Below are 13,099 nucleotides of genomic sequence, written 5' to 3'. Positions count from 1 at the left end.
TAACTCGAAAAAAAGAAATAATGGAATAGAGAGAACGTTCATGATAAATAAGCAATTGCGACGAGTGTAAAGTAAACATTTTTATTGATGTATTATCTATGAAAAACTTTAATAAAAATGCGGTTTTTTGTAAACTTAAGATTGTTAAAAAAAAAACCAACATCTACTCAATTAATTTTTTGGAAATTTTTAAAGGTTTTACGTTATCAAAACTAGAACACTGTAGAAAAGATATAAAAAAGAAGCATTTCACTTCAGCCAATGTAAAAAAAGTAGAAATTATAATTCAAGCGTCCTGTGCTGCCTTCCTGCTTTATCTAACAAGAATAGGCCAGAATACATGTACATTGCTTTCTAAAGCAGTTGTGAAAGTATTATGTATATGTTTGCTTGCCAGCCAGAAGAAAACTATTTGTATAATCCACGACACAAGGAATTTAAGGCAGTAAAAAAAAAAAAAATTTGCATGTTACCACGGAACGAAAAGAATAAGTGCACAAGTGGCTTAGTATACATAAGAATATCTAAAGTACTAAACAAAAATGTAAACTTGTTGTGCTGGCGTGTTTTATAAAATTAACTGTTTCAAGTACAGTTGTTTCAAGCGTTTAGCAATACGGAGCCTTAAAGAAAATTCTATCAATGCTAACAATTGGAAAAATAGTTTATATGAACTAAAGCTTTGGGCCTAACGTAGTAATTTAAAACGGTTAGAATGAAGAAAAGCTAGATAGTACGCAATAGAACTTAAATGCGGTTCAATGTGATTTAAAATGTTGCTCTGAATAACTACTTCAAAAATAAATCAAACATTAAAAGTACTCGGTTACAAGAAACCCGATCGTAGTGGGCTTTGAGTGTGTTGAATTTAACAGGTTTGTTGTTCGTGCGCAAAACAAAGGTATTTGAAGCAAGTGCGTAGGAGCGACATAATGAAGATATCGCTGCAGCATTCCCAATAATTGTGTTGTTATTTTTCCGTACGAATATGTATTATATAACCAATTTCTTACCGCATATTCTTTGACGGTAAAAGAATAAAACGTATGCGCTGTGCTTCCACCACGCAGTAAACCGAAGAAACACCGTTAACGTTGCGTTCAACAAACATTATCGTCATTTCATTCAAAGTTTTCATCATCAACATGTAAGCATCATCAATTTGCTCAAGATACCACAAACATCATATATAAACTAAGCAGAAAATTTTATGTTATCGTAAGTTATAAAGAATAGATATATATATATATATTTTCTCCTTTTTATACCCATCATCGAAGGATCAAGGGTTAATTCATTTTCTCAAAACGTTTGCAACGTTCAGAAGGAAGCAACGGCGATCACACCAAGTACATATATTCTTAATCAGCATTAAGTTCTAAATCGATTTAAGTATATCCGTCTAACCGGCTGTTCTTTTAACCGTCTGTCCCTCTTTAGTATGTCTGTTGTAAACGTTCGCCTGGCTGCAAAACTGAAGCTATCGAGTTCAAATTTGTCGAAAACATTGAAAGTTCTTGCCCGCAGATTGTTATTGATAATACGCTAAATCTATCGGAGGACACGCCACAGCACTACGTAAACTGAGAACACCTCTGTTTTCCACTGGTAATGAAAAATTGGTTTTCTGCTTATTACACATAAACTTTGGCGTATAAATGTACAAAAATTTAAACGCATATTTTATGGGCTATGCTGTAAAATTTGTGCACAAAACTTAGGAAAATGAGCCACGCCTACCCAGTGTTACAGTGTATAAAAATTTAATTATTTTTTTAATACCTTTATAACACACAGAAATAAGCTTCAGAAACCCTGTAAAGTATAAAAACTCTTGTCCAGATTCAAATTTGGAATGCACCCAAACATGTCCACCTGTTCGCTGTCTATCTGTCTGTTTGCGCAACTTTGTAGTATTTGTTTTAAACATTCTCCCGCTAGCGAAAATGGAAGTATCGTCCTCAAAGTTGCAAAAGAATTTGCACATGCCTCTACGACAAAAACTTTCATTTTGAAAATAGAAGAAATTAATAACTCCTACTCCATATTATAGAGTATAAGAATTTTGTTCCTTTACTTCTTTTGTCTTTTTTTGGGGTAAACGGTTATGGGTTGCGACGAGACAAAGACGTTTTGGCCGCACAGTTCTTCGTCTGTGAGAGGGGAATGCTACGCTAAGTTAAATTAGGAATTAGGTAAAGGACTAGACGGACGACGGGAGGTAGGAGAACCCCTGTCAAAAACAGAGCTTTCTCATTGGGACATGGTAACGCTGCCAAAGACCGGAGCCGTAAAAAAGCTGGCTTCAAATAGTCCGTGTCGAGGGACAGAGTGGTCCGGTCGAGTAGTGGAGTCACGATGCGGGGAAAGCCGAAAACGACAGCATATTTTAATCATTTATTTACCTCATTTACTTATACATGAAACTCAACTAGAACAAATTGACAGTCGAGTTCAATTGACTCTTAAATCTTATATTAATTAATATTAAAAACTAGTATAAGAAGGAAAAAAAAAAAAAAGTATGTACACAACTAGCATAGAGCCACACCCACAACCAGTACAGAAAAAAATTGCAAATGAACCCCTAAGCCATCGCAAACATGCAAAAGCTTGGCAACCGATAACAGTAAGCAACAATTAATTTTCGAATTATAATGACTCATTAAAGTTAAAAGCCGGTTTAAATGTAACATAGGTAAATAGCGCGTATTAAGTAATGTTGCTTTAATGGACTTTTTAGGTTTCTGCAAACAACTCTGAGCGGGTTAAACAGCTCATAATTATATTTACGTTGACTAAGCTTAATCAAGATAAAGTACCTAAAGAAGCGGTTAAGAACATTAAAGCTTATCTCACCAAGTAATGCAGGCGAGTCAATAGTACTATTTATTACTTTGATTACAAAGGAAACGTCAAGAATAAATCTACATTTCTCAAGTGACGGTAAGGATAATAGGAGCAACCTATTTTCATAGGGAGGAAAGGAGGCAATCGGTTCCCAACCGAAATTCCTAAGGGCAAACAGCAAGGGTTTGTTTTTGAACAGGTTCAATTTAATCTACCTATATGAAGGAGGCTACACAACGGAGGCATACTCGAGTATGAGTCTAACCAAACACAATTACAACCTTTTGTAATGTAGGGATTACCAAGCTCTTTGAACCACCTCTTTATAAAACCAAGCGCAAACCTAGTTTTGCTTAACGAGAGCTCAAAATGCAAATTGAAACGTAACCTATAGTCAAATAGAACGCCCACATCTGTGAACGAATCGACGTCCTCCAACTTGTGCGAATCAATGAAATACTGAGTAATGAATGACTTTCTTCTTGAGAAAAAAAGCTTCTTACATTTACATTTAATTTCAGAAGATTCATCGAGCACCAAGCAACCAAATTATTCAAGTCACTTTGAAGCTGACAGTTTCACATCATCAGCATACATTAAAACTGGGGTGGATTTAATCACCGATGGGAGATCATTAATGTATAAACTAAATAAAACGGGATCTAACTGGTTGCCTTGAGGTAGGGTAGATATCACGGGAAATTTATCCGAGGTGATAAAGTTGAACAAAACACTGAAGGATCTGCTGTGCAGATAAGATCTTATCCATTTCACTAAATAGAAAGGGAAGCCAGAGCCTTGGAGTTTAAAGATAAGTAAGTTATGGTTAACCAAGTAAAATGCTGTGCTTAAATCAGTATGTATTACATCAGTGCGAGAGCCACTTTCCGAAAGGCAAGTTGGTGTGAAGAAACATACGAAATAATGGCAAAGGCCAAATGCTGATTCACAATTCGCTCGAACAGCTTAAGCAAGACACTCAACTTGGCTATGCCTCCGTAGTTGTCAACAAGTTGTCTACTTCCGCTTTTGTGAATATGAATAAGAAAACAAGTCTTCCAACACAAAGGGAGAGCACCTAAATTCAAGGACTTGTTAAAAATCTTTGAGATAACACTGCATAGCTTGCCAGCACAAGATAAGTACACATGATGGAATTCCATCAGATCCAGACGGACAACTAAATTGTAGAGAGCTCAACCCTTTAAAAACGTCATTTTCAGAAATAACCAAATTGGGAATGGAAACCAAATTCGATATCGGATATGGGTAGTTTGCTGATAAATGGGAATTAGCAGTCGAGGAGTTTTGTCGGAAGTATCAGCAAAGATATTTGAGGTTTCAAAATAAGAGATAAGATTAACTAAACAAAATATCAAAAACGTATTATTACACAATAAGAGAGAGACCGCTCCGAAATGGCAAAGTGAATAGAGAAATTATTTTATTGTAAGCAAAGTAAGAAAAATGAATAAACAAATTAAAACATAAAATTCTTTTGAGTATAAGCTTGGTGCCGCTGAGCACACCGCAGCACCACGAAATGGGCAAGAGTGCTCTCAGGGTATGAAAGATTTGGTCCCGACGGAATTTAATTTTCTTACTTGTTATTTTTAGCGGCTTTGAATCTTTAGAGGAAGTGATTATATTATCTGCTTACATTATGTAGACAATATTTAGACAACCATTTTTTTAATTTTCCTTTGTTGTTGATTTATTATAAATATTTAAAATATTTTTTGAGAATACATCATGAATTAATAAAAATAATGCGTTCGAAATTTTACTTATGAGACGAAAGTGGCTTGGAGGCTGGGCAACTAAGCTCATAGCCTCCAATTAAAAATGCATTCTAATCGAGACCATACGGTAGAGTACAGGTCAGCTTAGGGTATACCATCACGCCAACCCACTTAGTTACGTCAACTTTGACTATTTGTTCTTTCGCTTTCTCTTTCGTTAGGGGTAATAATGGTATATCCTTTTTCGTTTATTTGTAATTGTCTGCAGTGTGTCCCGTGAAAGTGATTAATTCCTGGACGCATGACTTTTTGATTTGTGGCGGTTTGTGGTGTGTACGGTGGATACTTATGTTGTAGCCTGGTACTTCTTTTTTTTGCCGAAATTAAAGACCAAAGATTTTATTCCCATCAAATAATATTCTTCCGGAAAATTTTCGCAGCATTTCAGAGAGGCTTCGCTCCAGCTTGCTTATTTTTTATAGTCCAAACTTAGTTTTGAATCGCCCGATTTTTTCTTGATTTATCTTGTTGCACCGCTTAAAAATAAGTACATCTATACGATGCCCTGACGTCTACGGAAATTGCGATCCTAAGTTAAGTTTAAGTTATATCGAGGCAATTTAGGAAAATTTGTGTGTGGCTTAAACTGGGAGTAGATATATTTGCACCATTAAAAACTTTGTTTTTGTTGAGTAACTAGCAATATGTAACTTTTATGTTTTCTATAGACAGTACCGGTCTCAAAGACATATTTGTAATAAAGCGAAATTCTTCCCATTCTTGTTATAATCATGATAAGTAAACTTGACGTGGCGGTATTAAAGTTAAGATCAAATATGACTGGAAAATGACCGCACCCTAAATTTACTACTGTTTTGAAATGATTAATACAATCGTGTAATTTTGACATATTAGATCGCATGTGAATGGACAAAAGCTTTTTGAATTAGAAAAATAGATAGGCTCGCTTGGACAACAATCAGAATGTATATTTCCCCATGAATTAGCGCTCGGTAACCCAAACTTTTGCATCGACGGCTTAGCTTTTTAAAATTTATGGTTGAAAAGCGAAGCCGAAATAATGCTACTTTTTCTTAGAATATAAGCAACTCTGCACGCGGGTTGTGGTCACGTATTTTTCTCGCTCTTATAAATTTTGTAAATTTTTTCCTTATTTTATTGTTTAAATTGGTTATTAAACGTAAGAGAACCTAAATAGTTGTGAAGAGTTAGTTTTTCATCAATGAAACTTGGTAATTTGTTTACATCGAAATGTTCTTAAAGTTCTAACACCATATTAATGGCGGTCAACACCTGGTGTTCTTGTGTACATTTTCTTGTGTTTTTTGTATGGCTAATTTTAGTTTATATTTCAAGTGCTTTAAGTTGGTGAGTGTCATCGAACCCTGGTGGATGTCCAAATCGATGAAACAAATTTTGTTTAGAGCTGAAGATTGGAAGATCGGCTGTTGTTTACGATGCTTTTTCATTACTTTCTTATTCTATTTCTGTTTTCTGCTTGGCTTGACTGCTTGTTTTCTAACTGTCTCCATTGTTAGATTACTATCTGTTCACTTTCTACTAACACCTTACTCTCCGTTACAGTGTTTCAATAATAAAACTTTTTGTACTGTTTTAATAACCATTGTAAACACTTAAATTAAATTTTGTTGCTTTTTCTTCTCTTCTAAAATTTCTATTTTGTCTGCCTTTTTCTAGCATGAAGCATTTCCCTATACCATGCCGTGCCTAAATTGGCCATAAATCTAATCAATTCATTACTTGCTGGGCTTGTGAGTGTGCTGGTATTACTGGCCGAGCTGCAGAGGAAGTTTTGCGTCCCACGAAGGGATTAACTTGGTCTTATTCCGACTGTAGGGGCATTATATGTGTTGTTGTAAGCTTTTTATGAATAGAAAAAAGGTTTTTCGAAAATCAGGAAAGAATTCACGTCATTGTTTTGAAAATTTGAAAAACTTGAAGCAATGTTCGATGAGTGTCGTTACTTAAAGCGGCCACATTGTAAAAGAGCTACTTGTAGCGCACCTTGATCTTTCACCTTCGGCTCCACATTAACCTCACACATCTGTCCACATTGGGCGCCAAGTTTCCTCATAGTCAACTATAAAGCTTGTGGATCTATCATCGGCGAATCCAGTAAAGGCATCCAATCTAGTTAAGGCAACGAGTGCTCCATCCGGGACTTCAAAAAATATTAAAATTTCTTTAATCATGAGCTTACAATACACAAGCGAACAATACTAATAAGCTAAGCAGCTCTCCTTGCATTATTTATCAACGATAAAATGGTGAAGGGGATCTTCTGGTCACATTCAGTCTAAATTTTAAAAAAATGGAAACGAAAATAATAAATCGTCCTACTACAATTAATGTCTTCTTGACAGTGTTATTTTTTCAGAAAGCAATGTTCATGTCAAACGGGCATCTCAGGTGATAACTTAATCTGCAGCAAAGTCCACATCTTATCTGAAGATTTTAGCTGCGATGGAAAATATGAAAATTTTGTTATATAAATCACTGTTGGCGCTTGCATTCTTAATAAAGCAAGGTACTCCTCATGATAAATCCCAAAATACTCACTCGGCAATTCCTGCACCGACAAAAAATTAAGTGTTTCCATCATGTCACCATCATTTACCAAAATGTTAAAGTTGTGAACTCAAAAATTTGTTCTACTTACCTAAATTCAGTAAGCATAGAACAAGCAAACATAGAACGAGCAAACGTTCATTAAAAGTTACGTGATAATCCGTCAAGGAAATTTAGCTATTCTAACATTTTCGATAAATAATGAAAAGAATAAACATGTATAATAACCAAGGGTAACGTTACGATATATATATTCAATGGAACTTTTATTGTATGTTCTATGGGGAATAGCAATTTAAATAAGTAACTTAGTTTTATTCGGCGAAGCTCATTAACGGGATATTAGATTTGTTTGAACCTGAAGTAAAATACATATAAAATGTGAAAATCGTGTGACTATAATTAATTTTTGATTGTATTTATATTTGTACTGGCATAGATTGATATTAATGACAGATCAGTGGCTTTCGCTCAGAAGGCGAATGAAACAGAACGCCATAACAAATGTTTTGACGATACAATTTCAAACGAAACTAACAGATCCGCAGAAGGCGACGGTTCACCAAATATTAGGAAGAGTCCCCGACAAAGCGTTGACGATAGCGGCTCTTCGTCAAATGGTAAAAGCCCAAGCATAAGGTAAGAATTTTTGTCATGCAAATATAAAAGAATAGTTGTTTACTATTAATATTAGCATTATTTATGGACAATATTAATACTACACTTACATGTACAAATTTTTATTATAACATGTATTAAGGGATAAGAAGAATGTTGTAGGAAATATCCTCAATTTATATATAAAAGACTGATCAGTTTATTGGAACGAAATGTTTGCATATTTTTAATAGTAGTTGTAAAAGGTTTTTTAGAGAGTCTATGCTATAAATACCAAAGATATAAGCCGTACTTTTTTAGAGAGGTTATTGTAAGGGCCGTCAGTTTATCTTTACAAGTGTATTAGAACAGTATGATTCGTTGCTTGTTTTTCAATGAGTTTTAATATTCTAATATTTTCTTCGTGCACGCTTTTGGCAAACAAAAAAGAAGTAACAATTTACATATGTTGATAAAGGCACAACCATAATCGCCCTTTTAGTTGTTGTATACGAGAAAATGGCGTCTAGGCCTTGTAAAACTTCATTGAAGAATCGTTGAAAGGTTTGTTCCGAAACTAGATTTGGCTTTGATTATTAATGAGATTGGCATTTAAATCAGGTATATGTGATAATGAAAAAAGGTAAAATGTCTCTGCCAGATGTCATGCATTAAGCTTTACCCTTTTCAAGCCACTAAATGGGCGACTATCGCTTGGTCCTTTTTTGCGGACTGAAAATGGTGATAAAAAAAATGGTAAACTATATGTAAACGAATATCATTGTTTGTACTGATAGGAAAAGAATAAAAATGAAGGAGAGTTTGATTAACGAATGAAAATATGGAGATGAACAATAAAGATTTTTGCTTGATTTGTAGATTGTAGATTAAGTGTAAGCTTTTTTAAGATTTGCGTAAAAAATGTTTAAACCTAATCAAGTAGTTATGTATAAAATTTGATTTGGGAAAAGCTAAACATAGTGCAATTGTTTTATGGGTAATCTTGGCTTATTTCTGAGAAAGGTTCTTAAAACCGCACATGACAATGCTAAAAATGAAAAGAAATTAGCATTTATTTGAAAACAAAAAAAAGAGAGAGCAACAAAGTGTCCATGACATAAATAACGTTGAAAATCGACAATTTATAAGCGTCCTTTTATAAGAGTTGTGTTTAATCACCTGATCATAGATCTTATTTGTGATCATCTGCTTAAAATGGTTTAATTTAAACAACAAAATTTATAAGTGTTCTTGGTCAACCTAGGCAAATACATAGTTACAATATTAAGAAGCACTATGGCATGTAAAATAAACGGGTGAAATGGAAGAAAATCTTTCATAATAATAATGTTTGAGCAAGTTGTTGAGAAAGAAACGAAGGGACAAAATCTTCTGTGCTCTGAGGTATCACCAATATTGTTACTGAAGCAATAGCAACAACACAGAAAATGACGGCGGTAACGAACACGATATTTACAGCAGGAGGTAAACGAATTAAAATTCTTTTTTTAGATTTGTGTGGCTTTCGTTACAAAATTTTTCATCTCCCAAAGATGTAAATATTAAGGCAAAAGTGAAGATTAATAACTTAACTGAAAATAGATAATAACAATTATTACAAAACATTGAGAAATAAACTCAGGAGTATAAAAAAGGTTGTACTAAGATTTTTAAATTTGCTGCATTGAATAGGCAAAATAGGCTTGATCGGTTTCACTTTTATTTTTTATTTTTTTTTGTTTTTGTGATAATAAAACGTTGGCAACGCTAGTGCAATTGAAGTAAAATATTGTCCGCTGCGATAAATTTGTATGAAATAAAGGAATTTGTTGAAAATATATTGGTAAAATTTTAATATAAAGACCCAAAGTAGAATGAGGGGCTGCTGTGAGTCTTGGTGTAATCGTAGTGAAAACACATTTCATCTCTTTCTGCGTAATCGAGTTTACAAGCCTTATTTATGTGAAAAGAATGATGATAATTGGAGGACCTATTGTGCACAAAGTAATAAAGGCAAATATGTTATTACAAAATGCAGGAGAAATGCGCACTTGCTAACTTTCAGATATTGAAACAATAAATTATTGTGGTGCAAAATTACGCCAATTTGGATACTGAGGATTTAAGCTGAGGTTGATGCCATCAATCATAATTTTTTCAACAACCATTTAAAGTTAGACGTCTTAAATTCTATAACATTATTCTACGGCAGGAGCTGAAAGAGCCTTCTGTTGATCTCTCGAGTTAGGAAAGCTTTCATTATTAGTCACTAATAATGAGATTAGCTAGTTATTTACTGTTGGGATGGTAGTGTGGTTGCGATATGCGTTATTCCGCTTCATAATTACCTTCAGAGTTCGGGGTGCTTTTTAATTTTTTATTCTATTTTCCTGTTTTATTTTTTTTGTCCTCTTTTCCTTGAAGTTTTGTTTCTTTTCTTAGAGATTTTTTAAGGACAGTTTGTGTTGTTTTACTGTGTTGTGTTGTTTATTATTACACCTATGCTAATGGTTCTAATATATTATAACATGCCTTAATGGCTTCGAGGTTACATAAGCGTCAATAAATCAATAAATAAAATGATGACTCGAAAGAAAAGATCAATTGGACAAATGTGCAAAGTTTTCAAATGGTAGGGTGTGGAGATACACATTGTTCAATAAATAATATATATATACAAAAATGCTAATAAATCCATCATCGGTCATCCCTACAACAACTTTTTTGGTCGTCATTATCAACAGAGTACTTACTAGTAGCAGCACATAGGCAGCGGCCCGATGCCGATATTTTTTTACCGTTTTTCTCTTGTGTGTTTATTTATTTATATATGTGTGTGTTTATTATTTATATCGATCTTATAATTAGAGCTTTATTTAAGTAAGAATTTGTTTTGTTTAATTTCTATAAATAAAAAAGAAAAAATTTTTTTTTGAAAATGTGTTAATTTTTTCTATTGAAAACAGAAACTCAGCCTAAGGACCCAACTTAGAAACTGAGAAACTGGCTAAAAAGTTTAATATACTTATTTTCTGCGCTATTCTCTTTTTCTCTCTTTCTTCCTATCCTCCTATCCTTTTGTATCTCTGTCCTATTGCAGTAGAATATCATGTACTAAGACGAAAATAGTGTCGGATAGGTTTAACAGGCACTCCAGTAAATGTTTGTATACATTAAAAAAGATATTATATGTCAAAAATTATTATTACTACATATTTTATTTTTATATCGAATAACCAACTAGAAAAGTTTGTAGAAAATCCGTTATTGACAAGAAGGCGGTAAAAACAGACTCCATATGAACTGTGCTTTTCATTCTCTTCCTACGTTATTTCGTTCAGATTTTTTAACCTTTTCTTTGCATTTTTTCATTTGCATAATATTTACTTTACCAATAGTGGACATAAATTCCTTGAGACGGAATAGTATTAGAAGCGAAACAATATAAGAAAGAAAGTATATACAAACGATGATGTTGTGCAGCGGTTTTACGTAGAAAACGATTGTACGCGTTGGGAAGATTTTGTTTGATTATATGCCTAAAAGTTCAATTGCTCTAAAATACCATAAATACTCAAAAATAAGTAAGAGAATTCTACTCTGGCAAAACCATTTGTTAAATATCCCGCACCTACTCGCTTAATGAAACCATTCATTTATTTTTTGCGTATACAAAAAAAAAAAAAGGATGGTTTCCAGGATCTCTACATGGATGGTGGTCCAATATATTGAATCAGATAATTGAAATTGTGTCATATTAATTTCCATACCACGTGTTCTCATTTTAAAGTAGTAATAATTAAATCTTTTGGTTAAGGAAATGCTTATTTTTCACGGTAACTGTGTTAGTGGCACATTTGCCTATATAAACCAGTTACGTTTGGCATATGTAGACTCAACCTAATACATTAATATTTTTGCAAATAACTTATCATAAAATAACTTATGTCAACATCTTTATCGTTCGGTTTTCTTTCGCTTTTGTCAAGAGAGTAATATCGTTCTTAGTACTTGCAAGCAAAATCAATCGAAAGTTCACGCAATCTTCAAGTTGGTTTTGTATTTTCGTTTTCGACTTTGCAAGAGCAATTTTCAACTCAGTTCGGTATGCACATTGACGTGCTTGCACAAGAAATAAACATTTGTGAACCCCGACGGAATAAATTTTAAAAGAAAGAAAAAGAAAAACATTTTGTTGAAAATTTGTGTGATCAATCAAAGGCGCTTAGCAAATTAAACACTTGGTTTTATTGTTAACATAGACAAATTTGTGTCGTGATTAATCAAAAGGCGTAACAATTAGACAGTCGGTCTAATTTTTGCCAAAGGAAAGTTCGCATGAAAACATACATATATTCTTTAAAAAGTAGTTTCGATTGTTTCTTTGTTCGAAAGCGGAAACAAAGTATAAAGTTGATTTCGAATATAAATTACAGACAGAATAATAACCGGTTTGAATAGATTTGAATAAAATTTAAGTGACTTTTAAGGCTTAAAAAATTTGGTATATCGTACAAATACGTATAAAGACAAATTTCCATATCTTTGTTTCGTTTAAAGAATCGATTAAATACAAAAAGTAAATTTTCGCAATTCTGCCTTTTGTTCGTTTTAAATTGCCATAGTGAGTAAAAACAAAAAACATTTATCTGGTGCTTAAAATGAAAATGCAAAGGTGACGTCACACAATGTTAGAGTCACATAACTTTTGAATGAGCCTATTGGTTTAAACACAATGGTCTGCATTGGAAAGCTAAGACAATACGATAGAGATTTCGGTATGTGTCGAATTCCTAAAGGAGCTTAAGAAAAGTTTTCGTGAAACTTAATCCTCTTTGGAAGAGGTCGATCACAGTGAGTACGAAAGAACAAATCGCTCAAATTTCATCTCGTTCGGAAAAAACACTGCTCGGATAGATGGACTCTGGTATTGGATTTCCCACCGCAAATTCATGCTCATTAGAAACAGGCGTCAACCCTGCTTGAAAATTGGAATGAGCTCTTTAGAGTTTTCAATATTTGAAAAAGAAACTGAACAAACACTCAGTAATGAAAAGATAATGCACAGCTTTTTTGAGCGAGTACATACTATTACATGCGTTTACATGTTAGTCCAACAGCAAAATTGAGAGTTCTCTTCTGTGTCTTATATAGAACTAGTAACCTTTTTTGCAATTCGTGCTCTGCAACTACTTTCGCCTAATTAAGGAAACGGCTTTTCTTTGGATACTGGCATTATAAGACAAGATTTTTATGTTAACGACGTAGCCTCTGGCGGTAGATTCATAGATCAAGCAACT

General features: G+C 33.5%; 1 protein-coding gene across 1 annotated transcript in view; it reads left to right on the top strand.

The window, feature by feature from the left end:
* LOC119637678 overlaps positions 1-13,099 on the top strand; it is a 204,603-nt gene that overhangs the window by 33,823 nt on the left and 157,681 nt on the right. Inside the window, exon 3 of the mRNA XM_038033873.1 lies at positions 7,642-7,841. Within this exon, the coding sequence (XP_037889801.1) occupies positions 7,642-7,841 (200 nt within the window). The remainder of the gene's footprint in view (positions 1-7,641; positions 7,842-13,099) is intronic.

This window comes from Glossina fuscipes, unplaced genomic scaffold, assembly GCF_014805625.2.
Source record: "Glossina fuscipes isolate IAEA_lab_2018 unplaced genomic scaffold, Yale_Gfus_2 60, whole genome shotgun sequence".
In the NCBI taxonomy this organism is placed as follows: Eukaryota; Metazoa; Arthropoda; class Insecta; order Diptera; family Glossinidae; genus Glossina; species Glossina fuscipes.
Note: the sequence above shows the minus strand (reverse complement) of the source record. Positions and strands in the feature narration are given on the sequence as shown.